At 35.0% G+C, this 15,196-nt stretch overlaps 1 protein-coding gene across 1 annotated transcript; it reads left to right on the top strand.

Moving 5' to 3' along the window:
• Positions 1-5,041: 5,041 nt before the first annotated feature.
• On the top strand, positions 5,042-6,204 carry LOC129673062 (olfactory receptor 4F4-like). The gene is made up of 2 exons (XM_055602723.1): positions 5,042-5,098; positions 5,233-6,204. The coding sequence occupies exons 1-2, from the start codon at positions 5,042-5,044 to the stop codon at positions 6,202-6,204; spliced, it is 1,029 nt and encodes a 342-aa protein (XP_055458698.1).
• The last annotated feature ends 8,992 nt before the right edge of the window (positions 6,205-15,196 follow it).

Below are 15,196 nucleotides of genomic sequence, written 5' to 3'. Positions count from 1 at the left end.
CAAATTTTATTAATAAAAACACATAGTAATGTGATATACTCTCAATATTAGTACTATAGGAATAAAACATCATTTACTGTTTTTAGAAACTTAGGGAGTATACCTACCAAAGAATTTCAATTGGCATGGAGTTACAAAAGCTTCTGCTGGTTACAAAATAACAGTGTCACATATGTTTTTTTTTTTCAATCAACATAATTAATTTTTATTGTTTTTAAGTTTTGTATTGTATTGAAGTATTTGTATTATATATATATATTATTGTCAACAATTATTGCACAGATTTTTTTTGTTATTTTGTTTGTTTAAATAACTGTGCATACAGGTGTGCAAAGTACCTTTATCTGCATATTTATGCAGATAAAACAACAATCCTTATTAATAGATATTTCTTACAGAAATTATGTGTATCCGATGGATAAAACATGGGTTTAACTAAACCAACAATGTATTTTAAGAAAGATAAGTAGCATTTGGTGTAATTAAAGTGTATTTCATGCTTCTAATTTGAAGGTAAATGTTTTGGAGAGTGAGGCATCATAAAATTGGGTGATGTAAGCATGGGAAAAATGCTTTTGTTATTTCTCAGAGAAAAAGCTCATTTTAAGTTTCCAACATATCTTTCCGTGACTTAGAAAAGTATACAACCTATCAATTGACAAGAATTATTGGAACCGCTTTAATTGCATACCTGATATTGGACATTTACCTATAGACAGCTTGGCAAAAGTCAGTGAGATTACTTTTATATTGAATCATGCTATTGATACAAAAGGCTGTCTTAAATACCCACTTTCTCTAATGCTTACAGAAATCAGATAATACTTGAATTACCTAAATTAGCTAGACACAAGCAACAGCCCTTTAGGAAGCTGTGGGCAATGCTAAATTAAGCAAAAGATATGGTCTCCAAAAGGGAATGTTTGGTCTTCAGAGCCCTGTTAAAGTGTAACAAATTTTGACTGAAAATACATTAAAACACGAGAAGTTTCTAACATTTAAAATATATTGATCCTAAGTTTTGTATTTACAGTCTCAGGAGGGGGACAGTGTTCCTTCAAAGTTGTATTTTTATTTTATTATTTTTTTGTACATGGAGCTCTGTGGACATAAGAAAATGAGTGAGGTCGAGAAATTGATTTTCTCTCCTGCCCATTGTGTAGATAACAACATTAATGAAATATAGAAGTGACAAAAAGAAAGCATACAATGAGCCTTTATGTCTCTGGCAAGGGATGGGAGGTTATAAGTGGTGATTTTTTTTTTTATGAGTTTGATTGTCTCAGCATTCCTATAAAAGTATTTTTCTACAAAAGGTTGCTAAATACAGAAAAAAATTGAAATCAAGTCTTTATCTATAAAAAGATTAATTAATAGATATTTTATAGATATTTGAGTAATAAAACAAGTATTGATATCCAAAATACTCTGAAATTTAAAATAAAGGACAAGATCCAATGTTTCAACATGAATTGTCACAAATGTTTAATAAATATTATCATAAAACAACAAAACAAAAAAGAGAAAGATAAGTAGGATAATCAACAGTATTAAAATGTTGTGTTTTTTCTTGCCTGCTCTTCTATGATAATGTATAATGCCATCTTAGACATAGATTAAATGTCATACCTGTGTATATCACTATTTTATAACAGCATACTCTATTGCTCTGGGAGTCTTCCTCAAAAAGATTTATGACTTACAGGAAAAAAGAAAACATGTACAATTTAAAGTATTTCTAGAGACTTACTTTCTAAAGTTGCACTGCCAAGATCTGAAAAAGCTTATTTAATGTGCCAGCTCTCCAGCGGCTGTGCTTGGGAAGAAGAAAGTGCTTGAAGTCCTTCAGAAGAAACTGGGAACACATGGTGGCTAAGAAGCACTACTTGAGACATGTTTCTAATGTGTTTATTAGATGCAATTGAAAATTAGCTGTTTATTTCAGCTCATTTAAATGCCTTCATGGTGATTAAAGCTTAAAAATTGACAGGTTGATATGAACAAGATTTTAATATTAGAAATGTTTTGATATGTTCTTCACATACTGGACATAACTGTCTTAAATTATCTTCTCTTTATGAAATCAAAATACTGTCATTAACTGCCTGATTACTCTGTACACATTTTAATTTTGTAATATTCCTTTGTTTTGTTATGAGACATTTTTTTTCAGTCATGCGTAGATTGATATGGTAAAATAGTCCAGTGATCCAAGAAACTGTAACAATGTCCCCTAACTCAGGAATAGACCATGTTTCCTCCAAAGGCCAAGGGAAAACCTCTGACAATATGAGTCAGTTTGCTAAGTAAGCCTCTGGCTGTTTTTGGATCCTCCATGGGCTTCTGATCATTCATGGATCAACCAGTTTGCTTGGGAGGACAGTTAACCAATCAGTTTGCTTGGGAGGACAGTTCACATAAAAGCCAGTCTCCCAGAATGTTAGTGCTCAGAAAGCATATATAAGAAGGACTCTGTACTATTCTATCTCTTAATATTACTGCTTTTTCTTCAAGTTATGAAAGAGGTAAGTGGAATGGCAGGATTGAAATTCATCAGTAGAAGCAACTATGGGTTAGAATTCTATTGATAGTTAACTGCTTTTATCAGAGGAAATTCGTTCTGCAGAACTCTATAGAATTTTTCTTCAGGAAATTAAATAGAAAATTCTAAAGGGATAATACACTTAGAAGATTTAGCATGAGTTATATTAAAAAGGATAAGCCTTGTTATCAGTGTTCTAGTAGCAATAATTATTGATTCATACACATAATTTTACTGATTTGACATATGCTTTACTCTCTGTGATATGATTCTATATAGATCTTCTTTAATAAAAAATAAAACACTATATTCTTTTTGATGTCTCTTTTAATTCCAGGGAAATGCTGTTTTGAACATTTATTTCACATACAAGTTGCAAACTATATTGTTACAAGTATGGAAATTCTGAGAAGCTTTTATTGTTTTATGTAAATATTTGAAAACAGAAGAAAATGAAATCATAGGAATGTTTCTTAGTACATCTAGGATCAAGCAGTGGATCTGAGCTTAAACCCAAAGCCCTGATTCACATTAGTATGACTACAAAGATGTGAATCAGGGCTTTGGGTTTAAGCTCAGATCCACTGCTTGATCCACCTTGGAACCTGCCATAGAGGGCCTCTGAAAGCCTCTGCAGTATAGACTGTCAAAGCAGAGCTGAGCCTGATGGCCAACTGATGGGCAGAGTGAATGGAATTTTATGTAAGAAGTGGGAAATAGTAAGAGCTGGAGGGAATGGGAACTCCACAAGCAGAGCAACAGAACAAGATAATTTGAACACAGGGAACTTCCCAGAGACTCATACTCCAACCAAAGAATATTCGTGGAGATAACCTAAAACCCTTGCACAGATGTAGCCCATGGCAGTTCAGTGTCCAAGTGGGTTACATAGTAGTGGGAAGAGGGACTGCCTCTGACATAATCTGATTGGCCTGCTCGTTGATCACCTCCCCCTGAGGGGGGAGCAGCCTTACCAGGCCAAAGTAGAGGACAATGCAGCCACTTTTGATGAGAACTGATAGACTAAGATCAGAAAGAAGGAGAGGAGGGAGGGGCTTATGGGGGGATACAAAATGAATAAAGTGTAATTAATAAAAAATTTAAAAAAAGATCAAGGTAAAACATGATCATGAAAATCACAATATTATAGTGATTAAATTCAAAATTAATATAATGAAAATAGTTTCTCTTTAATCATGCTTGGCCTGTGGTTGTTATAATAAAAGCAGCCTTAATATGAGGGGATGTGTCTGGTTTTATTATAACATGTTTGGCTAATATGCCTGGAAGGCCTGCCCTTTTCTGAAGGGAAACAGAGAAGTAGGCGTGAGGGGATGGGAAGAGGGAGGGACTGTGGTCATTATATAATATATAAGACAATTTTTTTATGAAAATGGAAGAGAATTCCTTAAATTTGAATGCAAACTTAATAATAGAATCATTACATTCTTCTAAAACTTCTGGAGTCTTTAGAGTCCCAAATGAAATTTGAGGAGGTTGTGCTGATAGAAAGATTGTTAATGACAATTAACAATTGTTAATTGTTAAAGATTGTTAATAAAAATTGTTAATTTTATCAACATAGCTCTAAATATGTGACCCATAGTGAATAACAGAATTCCCTTTTTCTGAAAATTAGATTTATTAAATTCTTTATTTTCTGCTATGGCAGATGATGATTTTCACCAGATGAAAACCCTTGAACCACCTACATTCTTGGCCTACTTCTCATTCAGATATGATCTGGAGTTTTTCCTTCTCCATTTTCTTCTACATTCTCAAAATGGTTCAACATTAATAAACACTCTAAATTGCGTAGGATGATTCTAAAGAAAAGCATTTATGAACTAGTCACACCATAATGTATCTCACAATAAAAATTCTTCCTTATGAATTGTCAATGTTGGGATGATTATATTTTTACTAGGGTAAGAAGACACAAACCAAAAGAAATTTCATGAAGTATTTTATTATTAGATATGTCTCAATTTTGGAAAAAAATAGAATCATTAAGTTTTTATAGGACTTTGTACATAGTAATTTGAAACTTAACTGGGCATGTATAAATAAAGAGATCTGGAATAAAAAGATAATTATATCTTCTAAGCACAACGGGTTTTGAATAAATAAATCACCAAATAAACAACAAATAACAACATTTTCCCAAAAAACTTAGAAAATATAGTTCTCTATATCTCCTATAAGAATTACTCATCATATCTATCTGTGTCTTTTTATGTTATAGATCTTTGTGACCTACTTTTTAAAATTGTTTACTTTCACTTGTTTTGTCATTTTTTAAAATTTTCACTTTGTATTTAATTTCGGTAAATTTGTTTATTACTAAGGGCTTTAACATAAAATGATGTAGGGACTATTCTATACATTATAGGTTTATTTTATGTTTTGACATTCACAGGTAAATGAAATCTAGGATGATAGTACAGACTTAGAAAGGAGGACAGATAACAACATTGTGTAAGGATGGAGTATATAACCATGGAGATCTGGGAGGCTTGGCTACCTGAAGAAGAAGAAGAACAAGGAAGTAATATCGTATAAATTATGACTTTTTATTCATAACTTGGGATCTTTTCTGAAATAGATCATAGCAAGTCCTTAATGAGTGAGCAGAGGCTAGAAATTGCATGTATCAACCCTGACTTCCTTACCTTTGTTTTTTCTCCAAGGCCAATGCAGAAAATCTCTTCTGGAATGAATCAACAAGGGAAACAAATCAATCTGTGGTGACCGAATTTATTTTTATTGGACTGTCCGATTCTTGGGAACTTCAGATCTTTCTGTTTGCATTCTTCTTTGTTTTCTATGTAGGAATTGTGTTTGGAAACGTTCTTATTGTCATAACTGTGGTATCTGATTCCCACCTCCACTCCCCTATGTACTTCTTGTTGGCAAACCTTTCATTCATTGATCTGTGTCTCTCCTCTGTCACAGCCCCCAAGATGATTGCTGATTTTTTCTGCAAACGCAAAGTCATCTCTGTCAAGGGCTGCTTTGCACAGATATTCCTCCTTCACTTCTTTGGGGGCAGTGAGATGGTGACCCTCATCGCCATGGCCTTTGACAGATATGTAGCAATTTGTAAGCCTCTTCGCTACATGACAATTATGTGTGGTAATGCATGTGTTGGCATTGTGGCTACTGCATGGGGAATTGGCTTTCTACACTCAGTGAGCCAATTGGCCTTTGCAGTGAACTTACCTTTCTGTGGTCCCAATAAGGTTGACAGTTTTTATTGTGACCTTCCAAGAGTGCTGAAACTTGCCTGTGCAGACATATATAGGTTGGACATCATGGTCATTGCCAACAGTGGTATACTCACTTTGTGTTCTTTTGTTCTCCTAATCATCTCCTATAGTATCATTCTGATGACCATCCAGCGCCGCCCCTCTGATAGGTCATCTAAGGCTCTGTCCACACTGTCTGCTCATATCACAGTAGTTCTTTTGTTCTTTGGACCTTGCATCTTCATTTATGCTTGGCCCTTTCCCATCAAGTCATTAGATAAATTCCTTGCTGTGTTTTATTCTGTGGTCACTCCTCTTTTGAATCCTATTATATACACATTGAGGAACACAGAGATGAAAACAGCAATGAGACGTCTGAGACAATGGAATTTAAAGTTTGGGGTAAAGTCTTAGATCTTCTGTAACCATATGATTGAGATAATGAAAAGAAGTTACTAAATTATTCAGCAGACCTTGTGTCAATTATAAAATTCCATTTTACCTCACATACAAATTGCTAAAGAAAGATCGATAATAGTGCCTCAATTTATTCTATATGATCAGAGCTTATAGTTTTAATATAGATTCAAAATTAATACCACTAGTTCAAAATACATTTTCAATAATTGTAGAACAATTAAAGTAATTATTATGTTATTATTTGTGCATAACCATGACTTTCTGGATACTTTTGTGTTTAAGATAATAAAAGATATAAACTGCACTATTTTACATTAAAGAAAATTTTATTTGGCTTATTTTTCATAGAAGCAAAAGAAAAGAATTACTACTCACCTAACCAAAAAAAAAAAGTTCTCAAAAATAAGAATTTATATGCCACCTACTGAGATTCATAAATAACATTACTACCTGGTAGCAATCTATGTATGATGCACCTCCTGCTACTATAATGAAGCATGGTCTATTAGTGCATTATCATGTACAATAGGAAGACTGAAATTGTTGACATGCTTTCATTTCAAGGTGCTTCACAACCTGTGGCACAGAGAAATTTGTTGTAAAACAGTAAAAATATTAAGCGTGTTGAAGCCTCTTACCATGTTTGACACAAAGTATATGACTTACATACATCTACCATTTTCCATTATCAGAATTTTACTTAGTTAAAATTAATTAGTTAAAAGATGTTGGGTTCAATTCTACCTCAACGTTCCTAAACATGATTATGAGTAATCATTTATCCTTTGTAAGGTTTGCTTCCCACATTAATAGAAAGGAAATCGTGGTATGTATTGTATATGGTTGTTATAGAAGTAATTAAATAGCATATGTAAAACAATATAAACATGTGGTATAGTCACCACTCAATGACCATTAGATAGTATCATGATAGCCAAGCTAATCCTCTATTTTAATAGAGTCAAAAGTTTTCACCCTTTGGAATTCCACAACTCATTTCAGGGACATGACATTTTTCAATCTCAGTAGATGTTCATTTGGGCCATTGTATTCCAATGAATACATTGTGTATTCATTTATGTGCAAACGTATATATTTGTGTGTGCACATACTCTGCCATCATAGTAAGGAATTCTAAATGTCAGGAAAGATGTAAAGGAAACTGTAAGTTTTTTTTTCTTATTAGTTACATTTTGTTAACTCTGTGTCCCAGCTATATCCCGCTCCCTCATTCCCTCCCCAACCCCACACTCCCTCCCTGGTCTCCTCCCTGCCCCTTTCCAAGTCCACTGATAGGATTCTGGCAACTTTTGACCTTTCCCATGATTGTCTTGGAAGCAGGCTGAAGTTAAACATCACAAATCTGTAACAACCAACATAAATGAATAATTATGATATGAGTGAATTACTTGGAATGAAAATTTAGATAATGAAGAGTTAAAATTATGCCTACTCAGGAGAAAATTAGTACAAAATAATCACAAGGTTAATAAAATACATAAAAAGACATCATTCTAATAGCTCTATCAAAAGTTATTAATAAAGTGGTGGAATTGCTAGGATAATTTGCAAAAGAAGATATTCAATCTCTGCAGCATATTGCAGATTAATTTCTAAGTGGACCAAAGATCTGAACATGTTTAAAACTGTATGAACATTTTATAATGATTTAATAGCTTTATAATTCATAAGTGTAGTAAATGTTTTAATACAGATTATTTAAAACTAACTTTTACCTTACGCTAGACTATCTAAAAAGAAAATGAATGAGAGACTTAATAGCACCCAAGGAGTAGTAGCTTTAATACTTAAATAATAAAAGTAATTATATATATATATTATGTTGCTTTCATGAACAACCTAATAGAAAATTAGCAAAAATTTTAAACTTACAGTATATATAAGATGAAAACAATATTTACAAGAACTATTTTTAAAATATTTCATGCTAAAATATAAACAAGCTAAAATTGCATTTAAATGTCATCTCTAGTCTATAAAGTATCTTATGTCAATATTTAATAACACAACCAAAGAGTAAAGCTGCTAAAAAAATAACACCATGCATATCTCTAAAAAGCTTTTTTTTCTCACTAAAAAGTGCCTAAATAATTTTTGTTGCAATAAAGCCAAACAAATAAAAACACAGAAGAACAGTCTGCCAGTAACAAGAAATGGCGAATGTGACAATCACTGATATGGTCGAGTGATAACAATGAGTATAACAGGTTGAAACATAACTACATAGAAGCATCCATGAAATAATCATTAAAATAAAATAACATTTTCCCTTCAAATTAACCTAATAAGCTAAAATTAGTAGGTAAAAGTTTTGCCATAATATAATATAGATAAGCAGAAAATTTGAAAATACAGATCATGTGGGAAAATTTTAAATTAAGTAATCACAAGCTTAATTAATAAAGACCTAATAAGCTAGGGTCAGATAGAAGGGGAGGAGGATTCCCCCTATTAGTAGACTTAGAGGGGCAGGGAGGTGATGAGGGAGGGAAGGTGGGATTGGGAGGGAATGAGAAAGGGTGCTACAGCTGGGATACAAAGTGAATGAACTGTAATTAATATAAAAAAATAAAAATTTAATTAAAAAAAGATTATCTGCCTAATGATATTCTACAGGAGAGTAACAAGACAGAAATATGTAAAAAGTGATTAAACAAAAGAAAAATTAAAGCATGGAATAGTTAATTGGAAAAATTATCTAGACTATTCATCAAATTCAAGGAAAGAACGGGTACAGTTTGAAATGCTGAAAAGACATCAATATTTACAACAGTGAGTTTTGTCAATATCCTGATTTGTGCAAGCCAATTTTCATAAAGTTTTAAGATAATCTACAAAATTTGTGTAAGAAGGAGGTGTATGTTTATGCCAAATGTATACAGCCAGAGACAGCAGCACATAAATGATAAAGAGGATGGATGGGTAAGAGAAGGAGGAAAATAAGAAAGGATAAGAAGCAGAGAAGAGAGAATGGAAGCTGAGAACCAAGATTACACAGAAAAGAAATGCTCATTGATATTAGCATAGCACCTTGTTTAATATTTCATCTCACAGACAAACTCTTAATGGAATATAAGATTTCAAGTCCAGAGAAGCTCCAAGCTCCAAAACTTGGCATCGGTCAAATACACCACAACCCAGAGAGTACTGAAGCAAGGACATGAAGAATACAGTCTTCTAACTCAAACTTTTAATTATCTACTGAGTTTGTGATGTACAAAATTGTTTATTTCTGTCTGTATTATATCCTTCTCAATACACTCAGTAGTATTATGTAATTTGCATAGTATTGCTTTGTCAAAGATGGTCATGAAATCTTGATATTATAAACATTTAGTTTTACTGCTAATTGTATAGTTATATACAATTTTAAATTTTCATATCCTACATTCTTTCTGAAATTATTCATTGTATCTAGTAATTGCTGTTTGGATTATTCGATATTTACTAATCAAATATTTATAACACCTACCAATATAATGAGTTTTCTGAGTTTTAATTCTTGTTTCCTTTTTAATTTTTTACATTGTCTAAGACTTCAAGTACAACAATGAATAAAAATGTAAGAAATGGATTTTTACCTTACACTAAATTCCAAAGGAAAGCTGTAATTTTTTTTGACAAATTTACCTATTTCCTCTAAGCTGAGAAATAAAGAGACATAAAGCATTCCATATTATGTTATGGACTTTAATGTTATTAAGATCACAGACATATTCTTACCTAATTATTTAATTTTATTCTACCTCACTGTCAGCTTAATTGACATTTTAGCAAATCCATTCAAAATTAAACACTTTAAAGATTCAACTTTTGACTTAATAGTAATCATTAATTTTATGTGTAGATTGCTAACCCCAATAAAGAGCTCTTTGCCAAATGTAAGTATAGGTATGTCTATGAAACTTTTATTTTATGTCAGTACATTTTTGACAAAATAAATTATCATCTATAGTTCAAGGTCTTTCTTCAGCCACTAGAAAGTATTAAGAGAAAACAGGTAAAATTCTGCCTCCAGATAGTCTTGGAACTCATCAACTCCAAACATCAACCATGTCACCTCTTCCCTGTACCCAAACTAGATAACCTGCTAATTTTGTGATTAACAGCCTTTTATAGGTCCTTTTTGAGCCAACTTTTTCATAATAAATGTGCACACAATTATTTTTGTTTCTGCTTTAATACATTATTCACCTGTTTATTGGTCTATTTTTTTATTTCATTGATTTCTGATCTTATTAGGTCAGAATTTGTTCTTTTGGCTTATTTGAAATTTTATACTTAGGCATCATTTGGATATAGACCTAGGAGTGGTAAAGCTGGATCTTCAGGTAGCAAGAAAGTACACAGATGTAGCTCATGGTAGTTCAGTGTCCAAGTGGGTTCCATAGTAATGGGAACAGGGACTGCTTCTGACATGAACTGATTGGCCTGCTTTTTGATCACCTCCCCCTGAGGGGGGGAGCAGCCTTACCAGGCCACAGAGGAAGACAATACAGCCACTCCTGATGAGACCTAACAGACTAGGATCAAAGGGAAGAAAAAGAAACCCTCCAGTACCAGTGGACTTGGGGAGGAGCATGCGTGGAAAAGGGGGAGGAAGGGAGGGATTGGGAAGAGAGGAAGAAGGGAAGTAGAGGGAGGATACAAAGTAAATAAAGTATAATTAAAAATAAAATAAAATATAAATAAAAAAAAGAAATTGACATATTGATTTCCAAAGTGGTTGTACAAGTTTACATTCCCACCAGCAATGGAGTAGGGTTGCCCTTTCTCCACATCCTTTCTAGCATGTGGTGTCACTTGAATATTTAATCTTGGCCATTCTGTTGGATGTAAGATGAAATCTCAGGGTCCTTTTGACTTGCATTTCCCTGATGACTAAGGACATTGAACATTTATTTATGTGTTTCTCTGCCATTCAATATCCCTCTATTGAGAATTCTCTGTTTAGTTCTGTATCCCACTTTTTTTTTGGGGGGGGGCGATTTTTTGTTTTTATTTTTTTACAATTTATTCATTTTATATCCCAACTGTAGCCCCTCCCTCTTCTCCTCCCGGTCCCACCCACCCTTCTTCATCCCCCCATCCCCTTCTTCTAGTCCATTGAAAGGGGGAGTTCTCATCCCCTGCCATCTGACCCTAGCTTATCAAGTCTCATCAGGTCTGCCTGGATCCTCTTCCTCTGTGGCCTGGCAAGGTCACATAGCCAGGGGAAAGTAACTAAAGAGCAGTCAACAGAGTGAGTTCATGACAGAGGCAGCCCCTTACTCAGGAACCCACATGGAGACTGAGCTGTCTATTGGCTATATCTGAGCAGGAAGTCTAGGTCCTCTCCATGCATGGTCCTTGGTTGGTGCATCAGTCTCTACAGGGCCTGCTGGCCTCAGATATTTTAGCTATGTTGGTCTCCTTTTGTAGCTCCTATCCCCTCTGGGTCCTTCTATTCCTCCCTTCTTCCATAAGATTCCCTGCCCTCTGCTCAAAGTTTAGCTGTGAGTCTCAGCATCTGCTTCAATCCCTTGTTAGGTGAAGCCTTTCAGAGGACCCTCTATGGTAGGCTTCTATCTTGTTCCCTCTCTTCCACTGCTTCGGGTGTCTATCCTGTTTGCCATTTTGGATGATATTTAAACATCCTCCCTAGAGTCCTCCTAGTTGTTTAGTTTCTTTAGGTGTGTAGATTTTAGTATGGTTATCTTAATGTTATATGGTTAATATCCACTTATAAGTGAGTGCATACCATTCGTGTTTTTCTGGTTCTGGGATACGTCACTCAGGATAATCTTTTCTAATTCCTTTCATTTGCCTGCAAATTTCATGATTTCCTTGTCCTCATTGTTACTGGCAAGTTCATCTATCCTGATGCTGGGGCATTCCTTCCTTCACTGGTGTTAGAACTCCCTCACTTAGGGTTTCAATATAGATAGAAGACCAGCAGCTCTCAGGGATCTACTGGGTCTCCAGCATTAGACTGGGACTGCTGAGATATCTAGTCTCCTGGACTGTACAGCTACTGAGTCCTTGGCCTTTCCATCAAGAGACAACCATTGTTGGACTGCCTGAACCATAACCAGTAAACCATTCTGCTCGAACACGCATGCATGTGTGAACACACATTCATTTTTATTTTTTATGTTCACTGGTGCTTTGCCTGTCCGTGTGATGGTGTCAGATCCCCTGGAACTGGAGTTATAGACAGTTGTGAGCTTTCATGTGGGTGTTGGGAAATGGACCCAGGTCCTCTGGAATAACAGACTTAACTGCTGAGCCATCTCTCCAGCCCCCACACATTATTTTTTTTTCAGTTGTGTTCTTATACAGAACCCTGACTGAAACAGGGCCAAGGTAGGTAGGGCATTAGGAACTAAGTCCCTTAAAATAGTCTGAATACTACTGTGGAATTCCATACTAAGGCCACAATTGCAGGAATGCAAACTCGTACAACCACTCTGGATATCAATCTGGCGCTTTCTCAGACAACTAGGAATAGCGCTTCCTCAAGATCCAGCCATACTACTCCTAGGCATATATCCAAAAGAGGCTCAAGTACACAATAAGGACATTTGCTCAGTCATGTTTGTAGCAGCTTTATTTGTAATAGCCAGAAGCTGGAAACAGCCCAGATGCCCCTCAACTGAAGAATGGATGCAGAAATTGTGCTATATCTACACAATGGAGTATTGCTCTGCAATGAAAAATAAGGAAAACATGAAATTTGCAGGTAAATGGTGTGACCTGGAAAGGATCATCCTGAGTGAATTGTCCCAGAAGCAGAAAGACTCATACAATATATACTCACTCATATAGACATAACATAGGATAAACCTATTAAAATCTGTACATCTAAAGAAACTAATCAAGAGAGAGGACCCTGACTAAAATGCTCAATCCCCATTCCGAAAGGCAAAGATGATGGACATCAGAAGAAGAGAACAGGAAACAACCTAGGAACCTGCCACAGAGGGCCTCTGAAAGGCTCTACCCTGCAGACAGTGTATCCCACTTTTTATCAAAATTTTGTTTTTTATATTAATTACAGTTTATTCTCTTTGTATCCCAGCTGTAGCCCCTCCCTCATTCCCTCCCAACCGTACCTTCTCTCCCTCATCTCCTCCCATGCCTCTCTCTGAGTCCACTGATAGGAGAGAACCTCCTCACCTTCTATGTGTCCCTAGCTTATCAGGTTGTCATCAGGATAGGCTGCATTGTCCTCCTCTATGGCCTGGCAAGAGAGCTGCCCCTGTCAGGGAGAGGCAATCAAAGAGCCAGCCACTGGGTTCATGTTAGAAACAGTCCCTATTCCCCTTACTAGGTACCTACTTAGATACTGAGCTGCCATGGGCGATATCAGAGCAGAGGGTCTAGGTTGTATCCATGAATGGTCCTTGGTGGGAGTGTCCGTCTCAGAAAAGACCTCTGTGCCAGAGTTTTTTGGTTCTGTTACTCTCCTTGTGGAGCTCCTGTCCTCTCCAGGTCTTACTCTCTCACCCTTCTTTCACAAGATTCCCTGCACTCTGTCCAAAGTTTGGTTAAGAGTCTCAGCATCTGCTTTGATACACTGCTGGGTAGAGTCTTTCAGAGGACCTCTGTGGTAGGCTCCTGTCCTATTTCCTGTTTCTCCTTCTTCCAATGTCTATCCAGTTTGTCTTTCTGAGTGAGGATTGATCATCTTACCCATGGGCCTCCTTCTTGCTTAGCTTCTTTAGGTGTACAGATTTTGGTATGTTTATCCTATACTACATGTTTGATTTCCACTTATAAGTGAGTATATACCATGTGTGTCTTTCTGCTTCTGGGATACCTCACTCAGGATGATCTTTTCTATATGCCACCATTTGCTTACAAATTTCATGATTTCCTTGTGTTTAATTGCTGATTAATATTTAATTGTGTAAATGAACCACAACAGCATGGTACTGGCATACTTGTATAACTACATATAAATGAATAAAATATACTAGAAAGACTTTACTTAAGTCTACACAATTAGAGTGACATGATTTTCACCAAATATACCAAAACTACGTACTGGAGGGAAGGAAGAATCCTAAACAAGGAGGATGAGATGTGCACATGAGGAAGAATGAACTTAAACCTTTATTTGCATCCTTTAAAATACACCCTAAATAAAAAATACTTAATATAAGATCTGAAATTCTTAAAGTGGTCAAATGGCTATGGGGTTTTAACCAACATTATAAATTCTCTCTTGTGGAAAAAGCATCCAAAACATAGTTTGTTACCCTATGAAAGCAATACCATTATTACAGTAGTGTATATATTTTGCCAGACTGGTTGGTATTTTCCCATGCAAGGTCTAGAAATGGGTAAGACCACTGAAGTCCTTTCTTTCCCATCGTGCTGAGCACCTTTTAATGTCATGAACAATATCCAATGGGAGGAAGTACCCCAGTCAGTTCGGTTTCTCTGTGTCCTGAAACAAAAGTATGCTATGTATTCATTAACAGGGTCTTTCCAAATAGCTATGATGGGCAAACAAAGATAAAGGCAACAGTCTATATTGTTTTAACACTTCTGCAGTCTTGCAAACAACATGCCATAGCTGTACTTACAAATATGTTGAGTAAATGTCTCATGTGTGCTAACTACTGAATAAAGTACAATAGCTTTATTAATGAATCAGTCAATTTATGAAAACAGACCTCGTGGAGATTATATTTCAGGATATATGATATTAAATAATAATTTAGAGCACAAATTTTAGTGCCAGATTGAGATAACATAGAAATCTCAGTAAACTTTTTGGACATTTTATTATGATACTTATTCATCTGGCTTAAAATAAAAACACATAATACAATGCTGCCTTGTTGAGTTTATAACTTGTTTGATCTTCTCTTAACATTTTCTGCCCACTCCCTTAGTTTTTTTTTTTGTTTTGTTTTGTTTTTTTTTTTTTTTGGTAGATAGCTGTGATCAGGCAAAAGTGATGATATTGGCCATT

Source organism: Psammomys obesus, unplaced genomic scaffold (genome assembly GCF_907164565.1).
Source record: "Psammomys obesus unplaced genomic scaffold, mPsaObe1.curated_primary_1811, whole genome shotgun sequence".
In the NCBI taxonomy this organism is placed as follows: domain Eukaryota; kingdom Metazoa; phylum Chordata; class Mammalia; order Rodentia; family Muridae; genus Psammomys; species Psammomys obesus.
This window is presented reverse-complemented; position numbering and strand designations above follow the sequence as displayed.

Coding starts and splice junctions, on each gene's coding strand:
- LOC129673062 (XM_055602723.1), top strand. CDS start 5,042: ATGGAGATCTGGGAGGCTTGGCTACCTGAAGAAGAAGAAGAACAAGGA. Junction 5,099..5,232: donor AAGAACAAGGAAGTAATATC/GTATAAATTATG, acceptor TTTTTCTCCAAG/GCCAATGCAGAAAATCTCTT.